The following is a 20,907-nucleotide window of genomic DNA, read 5'->3' as shown; positions in this document are numbered from 1 at the left end:
CCTAGAATGTCGACGTTCACTCTTGCCATCTCTTGTTTGACCACTTCCAATTTGCCTTGATTCATGGACCTGACATTCCAGGTTCCTATGCAATATTGCTCTTTACAGCATCAGACCCTGCTTCTATCACCAGTCACATCCACAGGTGGGTATTTTTTTTGCTTTGGCTCCATCCCTTCTTTCTTTCTGGAGTTATTTCTCCACTGGTCTCCTGCAGCATATTGGACACCTACTGACCTGGGGAGTTCCTCTTTCAGTATCCTATCATTTTGCCTTTTCATACTGTTCGTGGGGTTCTCAAGGCAAGAATACTGAAGTGGTTTGCCATTCCCTTCTCCAGTGGACCACATTCTGTCAGACTTCTCTACCATGACCTGCCCGTCTTGGATGGCCTCATGGGCATGGCTTGGTTTCACTGAGTTAGACAAGGCTGTGGTCCTAGTGTGATTAGATTGACTAGTTTTCTGTGAGTATGGTTTCAGTGTGTCTGCCCTCTGATGCCCTCTTGCAACACCTACCATCTTACTGGGGTTTCTCTTACCTTGGGCATGGGGTATCTCTTCACGCTGCTCCAGCAAAGCGCAGCCGCTGCTCCTTACCTTGGACGAAGGGTATCTCCTCACCGCCACCCTTCCTGACCCTCAACGTGGGATAGCTCCTCTAGGCCCTCCTGCGTAACTGAAGTTATTTGCCGTGAGTTTGCTGTAGTGCCCTGGAGCACATGGATTGGGAATCAAACCTAATCTATGCAGATTAGCAGTTGATTCTACCTGAGGGAGCCAGGAAAGCAAGGGAACAGAAAATCAGAAACACAGAGAAGAGGACAGAACTCTTTCTCTTCCAGACAGCAGATACTAGTTGCAGATCTAGGTTTGGACCACATTTTATTTCTGCAAAGGAGGTATAAAAGTCTTTAAGAATATTTTCAAAGTAGAAAATAGAAAACTCTCTCTCCTATAAGACATAGTGTCCCACAGAGGTGGAGATTGAGCAGTGAGTCCTTTGGGGATCAGTATGAAGTTGTGGGAAAGAGGTCTGATTTTAACAGGGTGGGTCATTTTTATTTGCAGGATACAAGCATCTTGTGTGCAGTTGATGACATTCAACTGTTACTTGATGATCACGTGATAAAAACCCAGACCATGTGTGGCTCTCCATTTGTCAAACCAATAGAAACTGAATGCCGGGTAAGAGGAAATGAGATTGAACGTTTTGTGATGGCCCATTAGGCTCTGGCTTTCTTGGAGGAACAGAAAGTTTTTGTTTTGTTTTTACTTTTTGACCATACCATGAGGCATGTAGAATTCCCCAACCAGGAATCTAACCCACGCCCCCTGTAGTGGAAGCATGGAGTCTTAACCACTGGACTGCAAGGAAATCCTAAAAGAAGATTTTTAAGTTCAGTTAAAAAGAAAACCCACTTTCTCTTGATAAAAAGCAGCAACAACAAAAGACTGAAAGTGTGTCCAACTTGTTATGATCCCATGGACTGTAGCCCAACCAGGCTCCTCTGTCCATGGAATTCTCCAGGCAAGAATGCTGGAGTGAGTTGCCATTTCCTTCTCTAGGGGATCTTCCCCACCCAGGGTTTAAACCTAGGTCTCCCATGTTGTAGGCAGACTCTTTATCAAGTGAGCCACCAGGGAAGCTTATAAAGACTGAAAGCAATTACCAAGTAAGCCTTTGTAATAGTTCGGTACACTGAGGTTTTGTGACAGTCTGCTAAAAGAGAAGATAAGTGTTTTGAGTACACCAAACAAAAATACGTTTGGAAAGTATCTTATCGGTTTTAGAAATCTAGAATGTAAATTACTGGAGGTTAGCCTCCTTTGATCATTGTTTGTAGAAGTAGAATAGGCTAAGGACAGAGACTCAAGCGAGACTGTCTGTGTTCAAATTCTGACTCTGTCCCTTATTGGTTGTGTGACTTTAGACCAGTTACTTGAATATGTCAGTTTCTGCATCTGTAAAGTAAGTTTTATAATAATATCTCCCTCGTAAATCTGTTGGATTAAATTGGTTTTCATGTACATAAAGCACTTGGACCATCACTTGGCACAGAGTAAGCCTTAAAACTATTATTGTTATTGTTGTTTTTTAAGATGACCCTGAAAATCAGGATATTTTTAAAATTCCTTTTTAGGCTTGTTTTTTTCTTAATTATTATTATTCTTTTTTAGACTTTTTTATTATTCCTTGTTTTTTTATTCCTTTTATTATTCCTGTTTTTTTTATTATCCCTTAAAAAGTTAAGGTGAACCTTAACTTTTTAACTATCTCTTTCAAGATGCTTTCCAGTGTAAATTTTTTAAACAAGCTTGTAGCAGAGCTGACACTTTCAGTTAATTAGTAGCATTGTTGTTGTTGTTGTGATTATTCCACTAGGAACTCTATAAGGATAAGGAATCTTATTTTCTCTTTCATTGCTGTGTTCACTTTGCCTACAAGAGTGACCAGGACATAGGGGTCACTCAGCAAGTATTTGTGGAACAAGTGAATGACTGAATAAGTTAATGAATACATCCATTTGTTTAGTCAGTGGGTCTGTGATGCATAGTGGCATGTTAATGATTCAGATGTGAAATGCTAAATTTGCAGAAATGGGAAGAAAAGCTAGTTCGTGTGCAGGAAATTTTGGATGCCTGGTTAAAGTGCCAAGCCACTTGGCTGTACCTGGAACCAATCTTCAGTTCAGAGGACATCATAGCCCAGATGCCAGAAGAGGGCAGGAAATTTGCCATCGTTGATAATTACTGGAAGTCACTTATGTCCCAAGCTGTGAGTTTTCACTCCCTAGCACATCTCACCATCACAAATGTGGGATGCCATATAGGTGTTCCTCATTATTCAATCCTACCATGTCCCTTGAAATCTATAAGTAAACTGGATTTTACCTAAGCTGATTTTTGCAAATACAATATCTTTATAATTTTTAAATTTCTGGTTATTTGTTATTAAAAATTAAAACATGGGAATAGGAAATATGAAAATTAGTGGCCTTTTGAAGTCCCAACTTCATAGAGGGTAACTATTTAAATTTGCATAATTTAGCTCCCATTCCTCATGAGATATAAGACTTTATTTGTTACAGGATAATGTGCTAAAGCTTATAAATTGAGAATAATTTTAGAATTCAAATAATTCACTATATTCTGTTACTCAGTTATTTAACAAATGTTCGAGGGGCAAGAACAAATAAGTATAGAATATCATGGTCTGATTCCACAATCCCAGTAGTTAAAATATAATTGACTTTGTTGCTTTTAGGTGCCCAACCCCAGCCCATTCAATCATGGCCAGAGCAAAAGGGTATTGTTATGAGCAGTCACACTTGTGGGATTAGGAGGTGATTAGGCTGGGAGGGTCATTAATCGATGCATTAGTCACACACTGATTACAGCAATCAGTCTCAGAATCTGGGAACCTCTTGATCATTATCACTTTTTTATGGAACCCAGGTGAAAGATACCAGGGTTTTGATGGCAGCAGACCAGCCACGGATGGCTGAGAGACTTCAGGAAGCCAACCTTCTGTTGGAGGACATCCAGAAAGGGCTGAATGATTACTTGGAGAAGAAGAGACTGTTTTTTCCCAGGTATCTAGTATTGTTCTCTTGTTTGAATTTGCCCTCTTGACCCATATATTGGTAGAATTACATTTTTTTTATACTGAGAGTTGGCTTCTACTCATCTATTCCATGAGCTTCTCTGATGGCTCAGTCGGTAAAGAATCCACCTGCAGTGTGGAGACCTGGGTTCAGTCTCTGGGTTGGGAAGATCTCCTGGAGGAGGGCATGGCAACTCACTTCAGTATTCTTGCCTGGAGAATCCCCATGCACAGAGGAGCCTGCCAGGCTACCATCCATGGGGTTGCAAAGAGTTGGACACAACTGAGCGACTAAGCATGCGCATGCGCGCGCGCGCGCGCACACACACACACACACACACACACACACACATCTATTCCATATTCTTTTGAGGTTTTCCATTCCGCAAGAGACAGCTCTCAGGGGTAGGGCATGTCTTCATAGTCACTATTTAGAGTGAGGTTGAATGGACACCAATGGAGCCAGCATGGTCAGACACCCAGTTAGAGGGGTATAGTACTCAAAAGCCAGGACTTTGGAGTTAAGCAGACCTCGGTTTGAGTCATTAGCCACATATGGCTATCCAGCACTTGAAATGTGGCTAGTGTAACTTAGTAAAATTTTAATTTATTTAGTATTAATTCTTTAAAGGTAAATAGCCACATTTTGCTAAGGGCTTCAGTGTTGGATAACACAAATATAGCACAGATAGTGAAAAAAACCTTAACTTGGAAGCACAAAACTTTGTTAAGAAGAAACCTTTGAAATATGAGCTTCTAATCATATGCCCACTAATGTTTTTCCTAATAATGAATAATAGCCAACATTAATACAGTATTTACCATATGCCAGGTCACCACTTTAAGTGCTTAAACATATTATCTGATTTAGCCCTTACAATAATCCTGTGAAGTTGCTTACATTGTTTTTACCCCAATTTTACAAATGAGGAAACAAAACTTGCTAAGAAGCATAAGACTGGTAAATGGACAAATTCAGGTAGTCTGGATAAGATACTCAGTTATTTAAATTATCTGAGCTTCATCTTCTCCCTAAGTTAATTAACTACATACACAAAGTATCAGTATTTGTTTGTGTATTTTTATGGAATAAAAGTAAGTGCTCTCAGAAAAGACTTTGAAAATGTTCTTGATAGTCACATGTTTTAAATGAATTTTATCTTGAAAATACAGAGTGCTAAATAAAATTTTTAGTTTTAAATTATACAAAATACTAATTATTACTCTTATGGCTATTGAGCCCTATTCATTATCACACATGATGAATCCATAGAGATCACCTATTTGAATTTCACTTGGGAGTGGGAGAAATCGACATCCTAATTAGATAACAGTTAGTCAACCAGCCAACAAATAATTATTGATTTATTCCTATCCATTCAATGCTACAGTTACAGTGTGTTAATTTGCTTTGCTGCATAACAAGCCACCTCCAAACTTAGAAGTTTAAAACATCAACTGTTTACTGAGCTCACAATTCTGTGGGTTGGAAAACTAGGCAGAGCTCAGCTGGGTAGTTCTTCTGGCCTCATCAGGGCTCACTCATGTTGATCGCAGTCAACTGGCAGACCATCGCCTCAACCACTTGTCTGGTGGTGAGCTTCCTGTTGGCCAGGGCAGCAAGGATAATTAGCCCAAATGTCTTTCAACCTCCAGAAGGCTAGCCTGAGTTTATTCATATGGTGATGGTTGCAGTATTCCCAAAAGCAGCAAGAGTTGAAACTTCAAGGCCTCTTGATGTCTAAGCTTGAAACTAGTGCAAATTCATGTCTTCCAAAATCTATTGGCCAAAGCAGAACCCAGAGCCAGCCAAGTTTCAAGAGATGTGAAAACAGACTTCACCTCTTGAACAAAGAAGTTACAAATATTGTGACCTTTTGTAGATAGTGAAGGGCAGAAAAGCCTGGTGTGCTGCAGTCCATGGGGTCACAAAGGGTTGGATATGACATAGCAACTGAACAACAATACATACAGTGAAAACTGTCATTATATGATCCTTCCATTACTGAACTTAAAACCTAGTGGTTACTGTAGAGATTTAGCCCTAGAACATTTTCTGAAAGTTTGCTGTCGCTGCCTTTAAGGTCTAAGCAAGAGAGTGAAGCTATCTTATTATTCTAATATAAAACATGATAAAGCCCTCTGCGCATAAATAGGCTCATTATTAATGTGCACTTATTTCCCACCTGTAACATTTTCTGAGAATAAGGAAAGATAAGGAAGTTTTCTTTCCTTCTGCCCAGTAGTTCTCAACACTGATTGCACATTAGAATCACAGGGATTTTTAAAAATATAAGATCCCAGATCAGTATTGGAATCTCTGGGCAGTGGAACCTTGGCATTGAAGCTTTTTGTCCTAAACTCTGCAGATGATTCTAAGCTGTAGACAAGGTTAAGAACCACTGCTCTGTTTAGATGTCTTTCAACTGATACCAACTCCTCACATACAGCCATATAAAACCCACACATACCAGCTTTCATCTTTTTTTTTTTTTTTTTTTTGCTCTGAGTCAAAACTGTCTCCAGTCTCTATGCCCTAGATGAAAAATGGTGAAGGGGAGTTGGCCTTAGATAAGGCCCTAGAAGTAGCTGGTGTTCACTAGAGTATCATCTACCTGTCGGGGAGTATCACTTTTGTTGGGAATAGAAGCTGTTAGAAGAGATTCCAGTAGCCATCTTGCTTTGCTTTGAAATAGGTTCTTCTTCCTATCAAATGATGAGCTGCTGGAGATATTGTCAGAGACAAAGGACCCTCTCCGGGTGCAGCCGCACTTGAAGAAGTGCTTTGAAGGAATTGCCAAGCTGGAGTTTACAGACAGTCTGGAGATTGTGGGCATGATCAGCTCAGAAAAAGAAATCGTTCCATTCAAACAGAAAATCTACCCAGCTCAAGCCAAAGTAATTCCATTTACCCATTTTTGAGCTCTTTTCTTTATAACAGCCAAACAGAGAGAAGCAGATTATATGTTGGTTAAGCATTTAGACTCTGGTTTCAGACTGAGTGTGGAACATTTAGATTCCACAACTTAATGATGGGGTAACTTTGGGGCTTCCCTAATGGTTCAGCAGGTAAAGAATCTGACAGCAATACAGGAGACACGGGAGATGTGGGTTCGATCCCTGGGTCAGGAAGACCCTCTGGAGAAGGGAATGGCAACCAATCCAGTATTCTTGCCTGAAAAATCCCATGGGCAGAGGAGCCTGGTGGGCTACAGGCCAATGGGTTGCAGAGTCGGACATGCCTGAGAGACTAAGCACGCAGCACAGCCGACTTTGGGGAACTAATCTTTCTGGGTCTGCTTGTTCATCTCTAAGATGGAGACTATACTGCAATTCACATGGCACCCTAAATTTGTGGGAAATTTTCAATAAAACTTGACGTGGAGACAGTAGCAGGAACCAGATCCAAACAACTTACTGTTTAAATCCGCATGAGCAGATCTAAATTCAGAGATCCAGTCAGATCAATAAACTGTCCAGTAGGGGCAGGTGTTTTTAAAGGTCAATAATACATCATGGATATAATGCCATTTAACTCACACTTTTTATACATGTGCCCTTATATAACAAGTAAAATGTAAGTTATTTCCGCTCTTGCTGAACATGCCAGCACCTCACAGTAGAAGTAGACTAGCGTTCTTGGCCTTGCTTGATAGACCATTTTTGCCACCCACACAGTTAAGTTTCAGCAACTAGGAATCACACCTTGGAACCAGACACCAGCTAGCACTGAAGTCAGCAGGTACAGTTACCTGAAACTCTAACACTGAATAATATGCTGCATATTCTAATTACCTGTAGAGATTCTAAAAACTCCATTTGCCCTGGTTGCATCCCATACCAATCAAATCAGAAGGTCTGGGAGTGGGGTTCAGGAATCCATAACTTTTAAAGAACTCCAGATGATGCCAATACTCAGCAAAGTTTGAGGACCGCTGGAATAATACAAGAATTAAAACTGTGTAATTAGAAATGGACAATTCATTTTATGAACTTGTAGACTGAAAAAATGTACCACCCAAAAGTTGAGTTCTGTTTTATTCAGCATACATTCTTAGAATGTCAAGTTAGAGAGGCAACATCTCAGGTAAGCCGGAGAAAACTGCTGGAGGTTGGAGGGGAGCCAGGATATTTAGGAGTTTTGCAACTTCTGAATGTCAAAAGATTATTGTTAATGAAAGAAAACCAGATATCACAAGTTAAGGAATTGATTGCTTTTCTATGTATGAGAAGATGAAAGAGTCTGGGCTCACTGATCAGTCCTTTGATATCCACCTCAGCTATCTGGGGCCAGTATCCTGTGTTTTCACGTCCTGAGTTTCCTCAAGCTGCACCCTTGGGGGTGACTGCAGCTTGTAGGCAAGCATTCTTTGTCTCCTTCTGGAGTTTCTTCAGGGCTCACCTTCAGGGGATACAGGGTGGCTGTGGTTGCTGGTGGCTGCAACTTCTTTTAGTTACTGACATGACAGGCAATATCTTATTTCTCAATCTGAAGTATAAATATATCACTTGTCTCCTAAGAAGTTGTCTTTCAGAAAATGTGAAAGAAATGTGTGTTAAAAAGTCTCTATTGTCCCTTTTTTGAAACATACACTTCTGAGAATACAGTAAATAAGGGTAACCAATAGTTAAAGAATATTGGCTTGAAGGTGTACAAACCTTTGGCCTCCCTCCAGCCCTTTGCTGAGAGAAAGCTGGCCTCTGCCCATGGTCCCTCCCTCCAGGCTTGGTTAACTGTCACTGCCTCTCTGTCTGTCTCAACCTGCAGGGCATGGTGGAAAAATGGCTCCTGCAGGTGGAACAGATGATGCTTGCCAGTATGCAGGAAGTTATTAAACTTGGGATTGAAGCATATGTCCAGGTAAATGAAAACTGGGGTACACATGCCAGGGTGTTGATACACCAAGAAAAATTTGGGGGCCAAGGTTAAATGGAAGCCTGTCTTCCACTAAAACCCATCCCTCTCCTGATAAGTAATACCTGACCCCTCTGTGCCTCTTTTCTTTTTCCCTATAAATCCTGGGGCAGTATATATAGTTCTGAATATGAAAGGTTTACAGTTATAAGCGGCCCATACCAGTATATCCTATGATTACTATGGGCCAGTCCTTTCTGTGAAAATAATTGATGGCAAGAGGTTTATTTAGAGCCCTTTCCCGATTAAGCATCCCCTCTCCTAGGTTTTTCATTAACATTACACATGCCCTGTTTACTTTAAAAAATTGCACAATGTGAAAATTGCAAGGTAAGTTTTATTTAGGGCAGCAAGAAGACTGTAGTCTGGGGAACAACACTTCAGATAGCTCTGAGAAATTGCTCCATAGAGGTAGGGAGCAGGTCAATATACATGTGATTTTGGTGAAGGGGGAATACATGCAATCAAGCACATATTTTTTAAGGTTTCTGCTAGTCACAAGGAGCACTCGTCACCATGAAGGGTATTGGTGCTTTTCTAGATGTAAGGAGATATAAGAATTGAGCTAATAAAAACAGCTCCTGAAAATGTCTATCTGAAGACCTGTGCTGCAAGTTTTTCTCAAAGCACAGAGTGCCTCATTTCTGCTCTCCACCCTGAACTCCTTTTAGGGGATGCTGAAAATCAACTGCAGCAGCACGTGATTTAATCTGTATAGAGGTAGATGGCAAGTGGTAATTTGTAATTAACACTCCAAAGAGCACAACTCATTCAGCTCCCAAAGCTTTAGGTGACTTGTATAACAGAAGGCGTAAGGGAAAAGAACCTGTCACAATTACTCTTACGTTTACTGTTGGCAGACTAGATCTTTCAGTTCAGTTCAGTTGCTCTGTCGTGTCCAACTCTTTACGATCCCATGGACTGCAGCATGCCAGGCTTCCCTGTCCATCACCAACTCCTGGAGCTTGCTTAAACTCATGTCCATCCTGTCAGTGATGCCATCCAACCATCTCACCCTCTGTCATCCCCTTCTCCTTCCTTCAATCTTTCCCAGTATCAGGGTCTTTTCCAGTGAGTCAGTTCTTCATATCAGATGGCCAAAGTGTTGGAGTTTCAGCTTCAACATCAGTCCTTCCAATGAATATTTAGGAGTGATTTCCTTTAGGATTTAGTTGTTTGATCTCCTTACAGTCCAAGGGACTCTCAAGAGTCTTCTCTAACAGCACAGTTCAAAAGCATCAGTTCTTCGGCACTCAGCCTTCTTTATGGTCCAACTCTCATATCCATACGTGACTACTGGAAAAGCCATAGCTTTGACTAGATGGACCTTTGTTGACAAAGTAATGTCTCTGCTTTTAGATTGCTGTCTAGGTTGGTCATAGCTCTTCTTTCAAGGAGCCTCTCATCAGGAAGCTTCCATAAGCCTCTTATCCTTATCCATCAGAGGGCAGACAGAATGAAAACCACAATCACAGAAAACTAATCAAATGAGTCACATGGACCACAGCCTTGTCTAATTCAATGAAACTATGAGCCATGCCATGTAGGGCCACCCAAGACGGATGGGTCACAGTGGAGAGTTCTGACAAAGCATGGTCCACTGGAGAAGGAAATGGTAAACCACTTCAATATTCTTGTCTTTAGAACCCCGTGAACCCTTATGGAAGAAAGCGAAGAAGAACTAAAGAGCCTCTTGATGAAAGTGTCAGAGGAGAGTGAAAAAGTTGACTAGATCTTTAGTCTCCTCTATTTTAAGTGTTTTTAACTTTGAGGCCCCCATCCCTACCCCCAGGACTTTTTCCATTAAAGGAATATTCAATTAACACCTTCCCAATGATGTACCCAGGACTGACACTGTTGCCTCTCTCAGTAGTATTTGTATTGTAAATGAAAAACCAAGTCCTTTGACCCCTGATACATTATAAATCAAAAATTGCTGCTGCTGCTAAGTCGCTTCAGTTGTGTCCGACTCTGTGCGACCCCATAGACAGAAGCCCACCAGGCTCCCCCGTCCCTGGGATTCTCCAGGCAAGAACACTGGAGTGGCTTGCCATTTCCTTCTCCAATGCACGAAAGTGAAAAGTGAAAGTGAAGTCACTCAGTTGTGTCTGACTCTTCACGATTCCATGGACTACAGCCTACCAGGCTCCTCCATCCATGGGATTTTCAAGGCAAGAGTACTGGAGTGGGGTGCCATTGCCTTCTCTGAATCAAACTTAATCAAAATTTAAGTTAATCAAAAATTAAGTTAAAGAAAAATGACTACCTGCATGAAGTTATTTCATGCAGTTGCATCTATAGCCAGACAAGATTTTTCTGTAAAGAGCCAGATGGCAAATGATTTTCACTCTGCAGGCAATATACACCAGTCACAACTATTTATCCTTGCCTTTGTAGTGCAAAAGCATGCTTAGATGATAGGTTCAACAATGGCCTGACTGTGTTACAACCTAACTTCAGACATGGCTCTCAACCCATAATTTGCCTATCTATGGATAATTTCTATGTATCTACAGAGAAGTTTTAAAAAGTTAGGGGATGTCATGGCTATGAAAATTGTGGGGCAGTATTGTAATATTATGTAGCTATCAAAAAGAGTAGTTATATAAATACTTTCTGAACAACACCTTGATTATAACTGTGTAAAATCCCTAGATGGAAGCATTAAAAAAAAAGAGTTATTGATAGAAAAAAAATGCACAACATTGAAAAGAGCTCCGTTATCATAGTCCTTTATGTCTCAGCATAGGAAAAAAACTCAGCAAGAAGCAAAGTGATAGGTAAAAAGTGGTTTATTAGAATAAGATGCTTGTGAGGCTTACAAGTGGGCAGGCAAGAGGATACCACGCCCCAAGAACCTACAGGGCTACAGTTTCATAATCAAAGAAAAAGTGGGTAAAGGAAGAACTTCTTTGTCTTTCTCAAGTAGACATTGTGCTTCCATCATGAGCTCCTCCTTCAAGTTGGGCAGGGGAGTTTTCTTGTCCCTACATGACCAAGCTAGTTCCACAGATTATTATTTTTCATGCCTGCAGAGAGCATGTCCTAGGAGCCATTAACATACTGAGTTCACTGGAAAAGATGTGGCTCTCATGCCCCCATTGTTTTGTTGTTTTGGGGGCATGTCTTATGCTTCTGTTGCATGGTTTTGTTGCTAAACACGCTGCTTGGTCTTGTGGTTAAGCAAACCTGCTTTCTTGCATAGTCGTTAACTTACAGGGGTCTCCCATATTTATTCTAGTTACAATCCCCTAGTGAGATTAACTATTTAATCACCTACTTTGTCCCTGTACTCTATCCCTGTTACTGTGAAAATTGTGAGCTGGGTTTTATTTGGGGCAAAATGAGGACTATAGCCAGGAGACAGCGTTTCAGATACCTCTGAGAAACTGCTCCCAAGAGGTAAAGGAAGGAAGGTCAGTGTATATGTGATTTTGGTGAAAGGGGAGTATACGCAATCAAGCACATATTATTTACAGAAGGTGTTTTCTAGTCTCATGAAGGTTACTGCTAATCACAAGGAGCAGATACCACCATGAAGGATTTTAGTGTTTTTCTAGATAAGAGGATTTGCAAGAATTGGGCTCATAAAATCATCTCCTGAAAATATCTATCTGAAGACCTATTCTGAAAGTTTTTCCCAGAGCATAGGGTGACTTATTCCTGATCTCCACCCTGAACTCCTTTCAGAGGGGTGTTGAAGGTCAGCAGCTGCAGCAGCTCATAATCAATCCTTGTAGATGTAGATGGCAAGTGCCAATTTGTAGGTGATGGAATTAATGAAATTGTTGGTGAGGATCTTTTTCTTTTCTATAAAATTCAGGGAGGAAGACATAAATCAATAATCCCAGAAATGTTAAGACTTGTATGTAACCTTTGAGGCTGGGGATGACTTTTGTTTTTGTTGAGGGGATAAGATTGTGGTGGATATTTTAGGAAGTCAGTTTAAATCACACAAGATGAACTGACCCTGCAAACTGCCCTCCTGCGCTTTCCCAGGTCCCCCGTAATCAGTGGGTCTTGCAGTGGCCTGGCCAGGTGGTTATCTGTGTCTCCTCCATCTTTTGGACCCAGGAGGTTTCCCAAGCCCTGATTGAAAAGACCCTACCGGTAAGTGAGCCTGTCATGAAGCTTATAGTGGAGATTTAAGCTAGATTATGATTTGAATGACATATAATTAGACTGCCATTTTTCTAAAGAAAAAATAAACAGGCCCATGGTGTCACAGAAGTCAGGGTTTGCTTCAGGACACATGTTTGGAATTAGGACTATCCTCAAGTTCTGTAGTGCAGGAATTCTCGCATTTCTTCCTAGATAGAAATTCTAGGCTAAAGGATGTTAACTTTTATCAGCCTTTCCTTCCAAGTGCCAACCTGGCAGAATTTGTACCAACAGAGACCTCTTCATCTTTTTCCTGTGCCAAGAAGCCACCTGGTCCTGTTTTCCGCTCTTCTTTCTCCACCATATCCCTTTTCACCACCCCCAGTCAAACACTCACCCACCTCTAGCTTTTTCTTCAGCTTTCTCTTGAAACCATGAATACTCAGATCCTGCTTGTCTTCAGATACAGACACACATATTTCCCCTTAACTCTACCACTAATGCCTATACTTGAGAGTTCAGGACCTAGATGGACTTGAGTTCAACTTCTGACACCTTCACCTGTTAGCTTTGTGACCATGGGCAAGTTACCTAACCTGAGTCTCAGTCTCCTTGTCTATAAAATGAAAGAAATTATACCACTACACCTTACTACTGTGCAGGGTTAAATGAGATGCTGGTAAATTATTCAGTATTAAGATTATAGGCTATAAACCCCACAGGGAAAAGGCCATGTCTGGTTTTCTCATTATTATATCTCAGGGGGTTATTGCAGTGCCAAGTAGTTGCTTAATAAATATTTTTTGACTGAGTAAATGGTAACTCTATTCCCAACATTTTTACCATGGTATAATTTTCTATGATTATCGCATCAGATCTGCTATCATCACCCCTATATATGATTATCTGGGAACCAGAATATATTTTAATTTGCTATATTTTGCTTTATACATTAAAATTAGAACATTAGTATTTGACCAAGTTGCAATTTTTGGCAAGGGAAGCAGCTTCGCAGAGATCATGGGGGAGGTCGAGGCAGGAGCAGGGTAATAACCAGCGCCCCAAGTTCCCAGCACAATGGGGCAGGAGTCCAAGAAGCACTGTGCACGCCCTTCCGGGCAACCAGGCTTGCTGAGCCTGGATAATAATGCCAAGGAACTGGAGGGGAGGAAAGGAGGGGCCAGAGCTCGGCCAGCAGAGGGCCATGCAGGCAGCAGATTGTCCCCAGGTTGGCCAGCAGCAGAAGCAAGGCCAGGGAGCCCTCCACTCCTGGACATCCTCCAACCTTGGCTCCAGCCTTCTGTAGACCCCCTTCCTAGCAACTACAGTAGGGCCTTGGCTCCGCCCCCCCAGGCAACACACTGACAGACACCCTGCAGCCTGTGAAGGCCTACACACTAAACATGGACCAGCAGTGGGACAGCCAGGGCACCAGGCATGTCATCCAGCTACCTGGAGTGGCTGAAGGCATGTCCTTGCTAGTCAAGGCCTGATAAAATGTGGTACCTTGGAGAAAGGAATGGCAAACCATCTCAGTATTCTTGGCTTGAGAACCCCATGAACAAAATGAAAAGGCAAAAAGGTGACACTGGAAGATAAGCACTGCCCCCCGCAGGTCAGTAAGTGTCCAATGTGCTACTAGGGAAGAGTGGAAAAACAACCCCATAAAGAAGGAAGAGGCTGGGCCAAAGCAGAAATTTCATTCAATTGTGGTTGTGTCTGGGGTGAAAGTAAAGTCCCATGCTACAAAGAAAAACATTGCATAGGAACCTGGAATGTTAGGTCCACAAATCAAGGTAAAGTGGATTTTGTCAAGCGGGAGATGGCAAGAGTGAACATCAACATTATAGGAATCAGTGAACTAAAATGGATGGGAATGGGTAAATTTAATTCAGATGACCATTGTATCTACTACTATGGGAAAGAATTCCTTCGAAGAAATGGAGTACCCCTCATAGTTAACAAAAGAGTCCAAAATGCAGTATTTGGATGCAGTCTCAAAAATGACAGAATGACCTCAGTTCATTTCCAACAAACTATTTAACACTATAGTAATGCAAGTTTATGCACCAACCACTGATGCCAAAGAAGCTAAGTTTAAAAGTTCTATGAAGACCTACAAGACTAACACCAAAAAAAAAAAGATGTCCTTTCATCATAGGGGCCTGGAATGTGAAAGTAGGAAGTCAAGAGATACCTGGACTAACAGGCAAGTTTGGCCTTGGAGTACAAAATGAAGCAGGGCAAAGCTAACAGAGTTTTGCCAAGAGAACAAACTGGTCATAGCAAACACTGTCTTCCAACAACACAAGAGATGACTCTACACATGGACATCACCAGATGGTCAGTACTGAAATCAGATTGATTATATCCTTTGCAGCTGAAAATGGAGAAGCTCTATATAGTTAGCAAAAACACAACTAGGAGCTAACTGTGTCTTGGATCATGAACTCCTTATTGCCAAATTCAGACTTAAATTGAAGAAAGTAGGGAAAACCACTACCCATTCAAGTATAACCTAAATCAAATCCCTTACTGTTATATAGTGGAGGTGACAAATAGATCAAGGGATTAGTTCTGGCAGACATAGTGCCTAAAGAACTATGGATGGAGGTTGATAACATTGTATAGGAGGTAGTGACCAAAACCAACCCCAAGAAAAAGAAATGCAAGCAGGCAAAGTAGTTGTCTGAGAAGGCCTTACAAATAGCTGAGAAAAGAGAAGTGAAAGGCAAAGGAGAAAAGGAAAGATACAGAGTTCTAGAGAATAGCAAGGAGAGATAAGAAAGCCTTCTTAAGTAAACAATGAAAAGAAATAGAGGAAAGCAATAGAATGGGAAAGACTAAAGATCTCCTCAAGAAAATTGGAGATACCAAGGGAAATTTTCATGCAAAGATGGGCACGATAAAGGACAGAAACAGCGAGGACCTAACAGGAGAAGAGATTAAGAAGAAGTGGCAAGAATACACAGAACTGTACAAAAAAGATTTTAGTGACTCAGATAACCACAGTGGTATGGCCACTCAACTAGAGCCAGACGTCCTGGAGTGTGAATTCAAGTGGGCCTTGGGAAGCATTACTACAAACAAAGCTAGTGGAGGTGATGGAATTCCAGCTGAGCTATTTCAAATCCCAAAAGATGATGCTGTTGAAGTGCTGCACTCAATATGCCAGCAAATTTGGAAAACTCAGCAGTGGCCGCAGGACTGGAAAAGGTCAGTTTTCGTTCAAATCCAAAAGAAAGGTGATGCCAAAGAATGTTCAAATTACTGTACAGTTGCACTCATTTCACATACTAGTAGGATTATGCACAAAATCCTTCAAGCTAGACTTCAGCAGTACATGAAGTGAGAACTTCCAGATGTACAAGCAGGGTTTTAAAAAGGCAGAGGAACCAGAGATGAAATTGCCAACATCTGCTGGATCATATAAAAAGCAATGCAGTTCCAAAGGCAATATCTACTTCTGCTTCATCAGTTATGCTAAAGCTTTTGACTGTGTGGAAGAGCCTCTTGATGAAGGTGAAAGACTAGAGTGAAAACGCTGGCTTAAAACTCAGCATTCAAAACACTAAGATCATGACATCTGTCCCTTCACTTCATGACAAATAGATGGGGAAAAAATGGGAACAGTGACAAACTTTATTTTGAGGGGCTCCAAAATCACTGCAGATAGTGACTGTAGTCATGATATTAAAAGACACTTGCTCCTTGGAAGTAAAACTATGGCAAATTAGACACAGACAGCATATTAAAAAACAGAGACATCACTTTGCCAGCAAAGGTCTGCATAGCAAAGCTATGGTTTTTCCAGTAGTCGTGTACGGATGTGAGAGTTGGACCATAAAGAAGAGTGAGCACCAAAGAACTGATGCTTTCAAATTGTAGTGTTGGAGAAGACTCTTGAAAGTCTGTTGAACTGCAAGGAGATCAAACCAGTCAACCCTGAAGGAAATTAACCCTGAATATTCGTTGGAAGGACTGATGCTGAGACTGAAACTCCAGTACTTTGGCCACCTAATGCAAAGAGCTAACTCATTGGGAAAGACCTTGATGCTGGGAAAGATTGAGGGCAAGAAAAGAAGGGGGTGACAGAGGATGAGATGGTTGGATGGCATCTCTGATTCAATGGACATGAGTTTGAGGAAACTCTGGGAGACAGTGAAGGATGGAGAAGACAGGAACCCTAACCCTGTAGTCCACAGGGCCACAAACAGTTGGACATGACTGAGTGACTGAACAACAAGCAGCTTCACTTTTTACAGATTTATTGTTCATAATTCCTAATAGATGTGTTGCACTTTACACTTGAAAACTGCTTTCATGTACATAATTTGAAACCTTAGAAACACTAAAAACTCTGACTTTTGCAACTGCATCTGTGTGCTACAATTTCCTACCTGTGAAGAATAGAATGCTTCCCATCACACACTCAAGGTCTGGAGGACCATGCATGTTGAATGGTGTGCCTTGGCATCCTAAAGTTGTTGGTACAAAATTTCTATCCATCCGTCTATCACCGACCTATTGTTCATTTAACAAATATTTGTTGGACATCTGCAACTGGAACTTTGCTAGGGAAAGGCAATTAGAAGTGAATCAGTCATTGTCCTTGACATGAATTTACAGTCAAGTGAGAAAGATTTTTTTTTTTAAGGCTCTTTTATCAAACTGTGATAAGGAAAATACAGGGATCCAGAAATCATGGAAAGGAAGGAGAAAACTAAAAGTAAGAGAGGGTAAGATGTCCCAGAAAAAAACAGGGTCTAAGAGGAGACATAAAATATAAATAGGGAGTAGTCAAGCACAGATCAGGAGGAGGAGTGTGAGAGAGAGAGACCAAAATGTGCAAAAATCTGACAACGAGAAGCATGGTGCATTCCAGCAACTAAAGGCAATTTGATCCAGAATTGCTGTGTAATGTGTGTGGTTAAGAGAGATGTGGGGAACAGTTCTGTCCCCAGTGGCTTGCAGACATACCAAGGGCAATAGGGATGCATCAAAAAGCCTTTTAGGGGACTTCCCTAGTAGTCCATTAGCTAAGACTCTATGCCTCCAATGCAGGAGGCCCAGGTTCGAGCCCTGGTTAGGGACCTAGATCTCTCATGCTGCAACTAAAGATCCCACGTACTGCAACTAAAGTACCCACATGCTTCTAAGACCTTGTGCAGCCAAACAAGTAAATATTTTTAAAAGACTTTTTTGCTATGCATTAAGGATATTATAATTAATAATAACCACCACTATTTACTGGACACTTTATTCATACCTGTCCTTCATGAGGTCGCAAAGAGTCAGACACGACTGAGCAACTTCACTTTCCCTTATTCATACCAGACATTGTGCCAAGTGCTTTACCTTTGTTGTTCAGTTGCTAAGTCCTGTCCAACTCTTTGTGACCCCATGGACTGCAGCACGCCAGGCTTCCCTGTCCTTCACAATCTTCTGGAGTTTGCTCAAACGCTTGACCATTGAGTCAGTGATGCCATTAGACCATCTCATCATCTGTCACCCTCTTCTTCTGCCTTCAATCTTTCCCAGCATCAGGGTCTTACTCCTCAAAATCACTTGAAGAATAGCCTTAATTATCTAGATTTGACAAATGAGGAGACTGAGACACAGAGGGTTAAAATCATTTGCCCAGAAGCACATAACAAAAAAGTAAGGAAGGTGAGATGAGCATAGGGTGGTCTCATATGTTCTTCATTCATTTTTGTTGTTTAACTCACTTTGAAATTAAGTCAGACCGGCAAATAACATTGCAAAAATAATACGAAGAATCCCCATACACCCTTCATCCAGGTATATTAACATATTAACATCTTACATAACCACAGTACAATATCCAACAACATTCATACAATATTATTATTTAACCTTTTAAACTCATCTTTTTGTAATTCTGGATCCAGTCCAAATTACACTTAGTTTTCATGTTTCCTTTGTCTACTTTAATCTAAAAGAGTTTAGTTATTTTTGTTAATTCTGGCTTAGTGTCTAATTTATATATATTGTAAAATTCATCTTTTCTAGGGTGCATTTCTGCGTTTTGACAAGTACATACATTCGTGTAACCATCATCACAGCCAAGATACAGAACAGTTCCACACACCCTAAAATTTTCCTTGTGCTGTTTGTAGGCACTGTTCTCAGCCTTTGGCAACTACCATTCTGTTTTATGCCCCTATAGTTTTATCTTTTCCACAACATTATAAAAGTAAAATCATACAGTATCTAGACTTTCAAATCTGACTTCTTTCGGTTAGCATTATCCTTTTGAAATTTGTCTCGAGGTTAATGACTGGGGCTGAGGGAAAGGGAGATTGAGGGATGACATCTAGGAGTCTGGTTTGGGCCATGGAGTGTGGATGGTATCATTCCAGAGAAGGGATTACCAGGAGAATTACCAGGAGAATACAACTTAACACGTTGTTCCCTCCTATGCCCCTGCCAGGATTTTCTGAAGAAGAGCAATGATCAGATTGCACAGATTGTTCAGCTGGTGCGAGGGAAGCTGAGCAGTGGAGCTCGACTCACCCTCGGGGCCCTCACAGTCATTGATGTCCACGGTAAGCAAGGTTTTCCTAGCATTAGTGACTGTTTAGTAATAGCTGCCAAGCCTGCCTCCCTCCTTTCTGGATGGAATGATTCAGGTTCCTTTTTTCATTAGGGAGAGGCTTTTCCAACTGAGAATAAATGAGGGGGTAAAGAAGAGAAATCAACACTTCTGTGTATCTCCGTCTTATGTTTTCCCTCCCATCCCCAACTTTATTTCCAAGAACCCCACCACCAGCACCAAATAGTGCTCTGAGAACGTGATGGCCACAGCCATTTCTGAGATTTACCAACTCGAAGTAATTTCCTTCTACTGATCTTAACTAATAATTTTTTGTCAAGCTTTGTGCTAAGTGTATGGTATACATTGTCTCATTTTTATATACATTTCACAGATTAAGAACCTGTGGTTTATAGAAGCAAATAACTTCCCGAGAGGCACACAAGTAGTTAGTAGCAGAGGCTCTTTTGTAATTTGAACCTGTGTCTGATTCCAAACCCAAAAACTGGAAACGGGCAGTGCTGCAGGGAGAGAATAGGTCAGAGAAGATACATTCCAAGAAAGAGAAAGAGGGAAGGAGGAAAGGAGGAGGAAGAACTGGAGTCTTTATATAAAACAAACCACCCTCACACCATCATCACCAAGGAAACTAGGGCTGAACCAAACTGGTTGCCTGGTAACAGTGTCTCTTTTGCTCACACACCCAGCTTCCTACTGGTATGTTATACATCTTACTCTCCATAAAGTTGATGCTCATTTCTTTTCCTTTTTTTTCTTTTCTTTTGGCCACATGGCTTGTGGGGTCTCAGTTCCCCGACCAGGGATTGAACTCAGGATATGGCAGTGAAAGTCTGGAATCTTAACCACTAGGGCACCTGGGAGCTCCCTGATGTTCATTTCAATCTGATTTCATTTGGATACATTAGCATAAAATATGGAGGAGAGAGGGAGAAGGTGCTCTTCATCTGGTTACGTATTTAACTTGTAGGAGTAATAAGTGAAGGCATGGTTACTGCCCAAGATGCTTCAGAGTGGTTGAGTTTATACACATGCACACACATACACATTCATGCGTGAACACATGAACATACACTGCCTTGGAAAGGCATCCCCAACCCAGTGCCTTGAGATTCAACTTGTTCTTGGATCTCTCACACACACCTGTTTTCTGGGTCCTCCCAGGAACCTGGATTGGAATTAAATTCCTCAGGAAGAATGAAAGAGTGTAATTTTGGTGTAATCTTCTGCAAGGACTCTTCAGAATTTTGGATTTTACTGTAATAAAGATTTCTCTCACAGAGAGGGAGTAGACTTACAGAAGTGTCCGTTTGCAAAGTTCCATTTCTGAGATCCTGATTCCAAGCACTATATTAGTTCCGAGATTGAAATAACAGTTGCCTTGTGAGTTACCTAAAAAATAATGATTCGCATAAACTATGTCCACTCATCAACTTCAGGGCTCCCATCACTGTGAAAATATTAAATTAAGCTCACAATCCTATTATAGAAAGAATAAACCCTAGAAATATATCTCTTACTTAGTTTCTCAACACCTTCCTTCCATGGAAAGACAAAACCTGACATGGGTTCATGAGATCCCTTCCCTTGCTAAGTATATCAGGCCAGGCTAATTGTATTCTCCTAGGATATCCTAGGGAGAAGGCAATGGCAACCCACTCCAGTACTCTTGCCTGAAAAATCCCATGGACAGAGGAACCTGGTAGGCTGC

General features: G+C 41.1%; 1 protein-coding gene across 1 annotated transcript in view; it reads left to right on the top strand.

The window, feature by feature from the left end:
- DNAH3 (dynein axonemal heavy chain 3) overlaps positions 1-20,907 on the top strand; it is a 236,259-nt gene that overhangs the window by 77,611 nt on the left and 137,741 nt on the right. Inside the window, 7 exon segments of the mRNA XM_005697585.3 lie at positions 1,071-1,187; positions 2,599-2,778; positions 3,459-3,595; positions 6,303-6,504; positions 8,375-8,467; positions 12,521-12,631; positions 19,077-19,191. Coding sequence (XP_005697642.1) covers positions 1,071-1,187; positions 2,599-2,778; positions 3,459-3,595; positions 6,303-6,504; positions 8,375-8,467; positions 12,521-12,631; positions 19,077-19,191 — 955 coding nt within the window.

The sequence above is a fragment of the Capra hircus genome, chromosome 25, assembly GCF_001704415.2.
Source record: "Capra hircus breed San Clemente chromosome 25, ASM170441v1, whole genome shotgun sequence".
In the NCBI taxonomy this organism is placed as follows: Eukaryota; Metazoa; Chordata; class Mammalia; order Artiodactyla; family Bovidae; genus Capra; species Capra hircus.
Note: the sequence above shows the minus strand (reverse complement) of the source record. Positions and strands in the feature narration are given on the sequence as shown.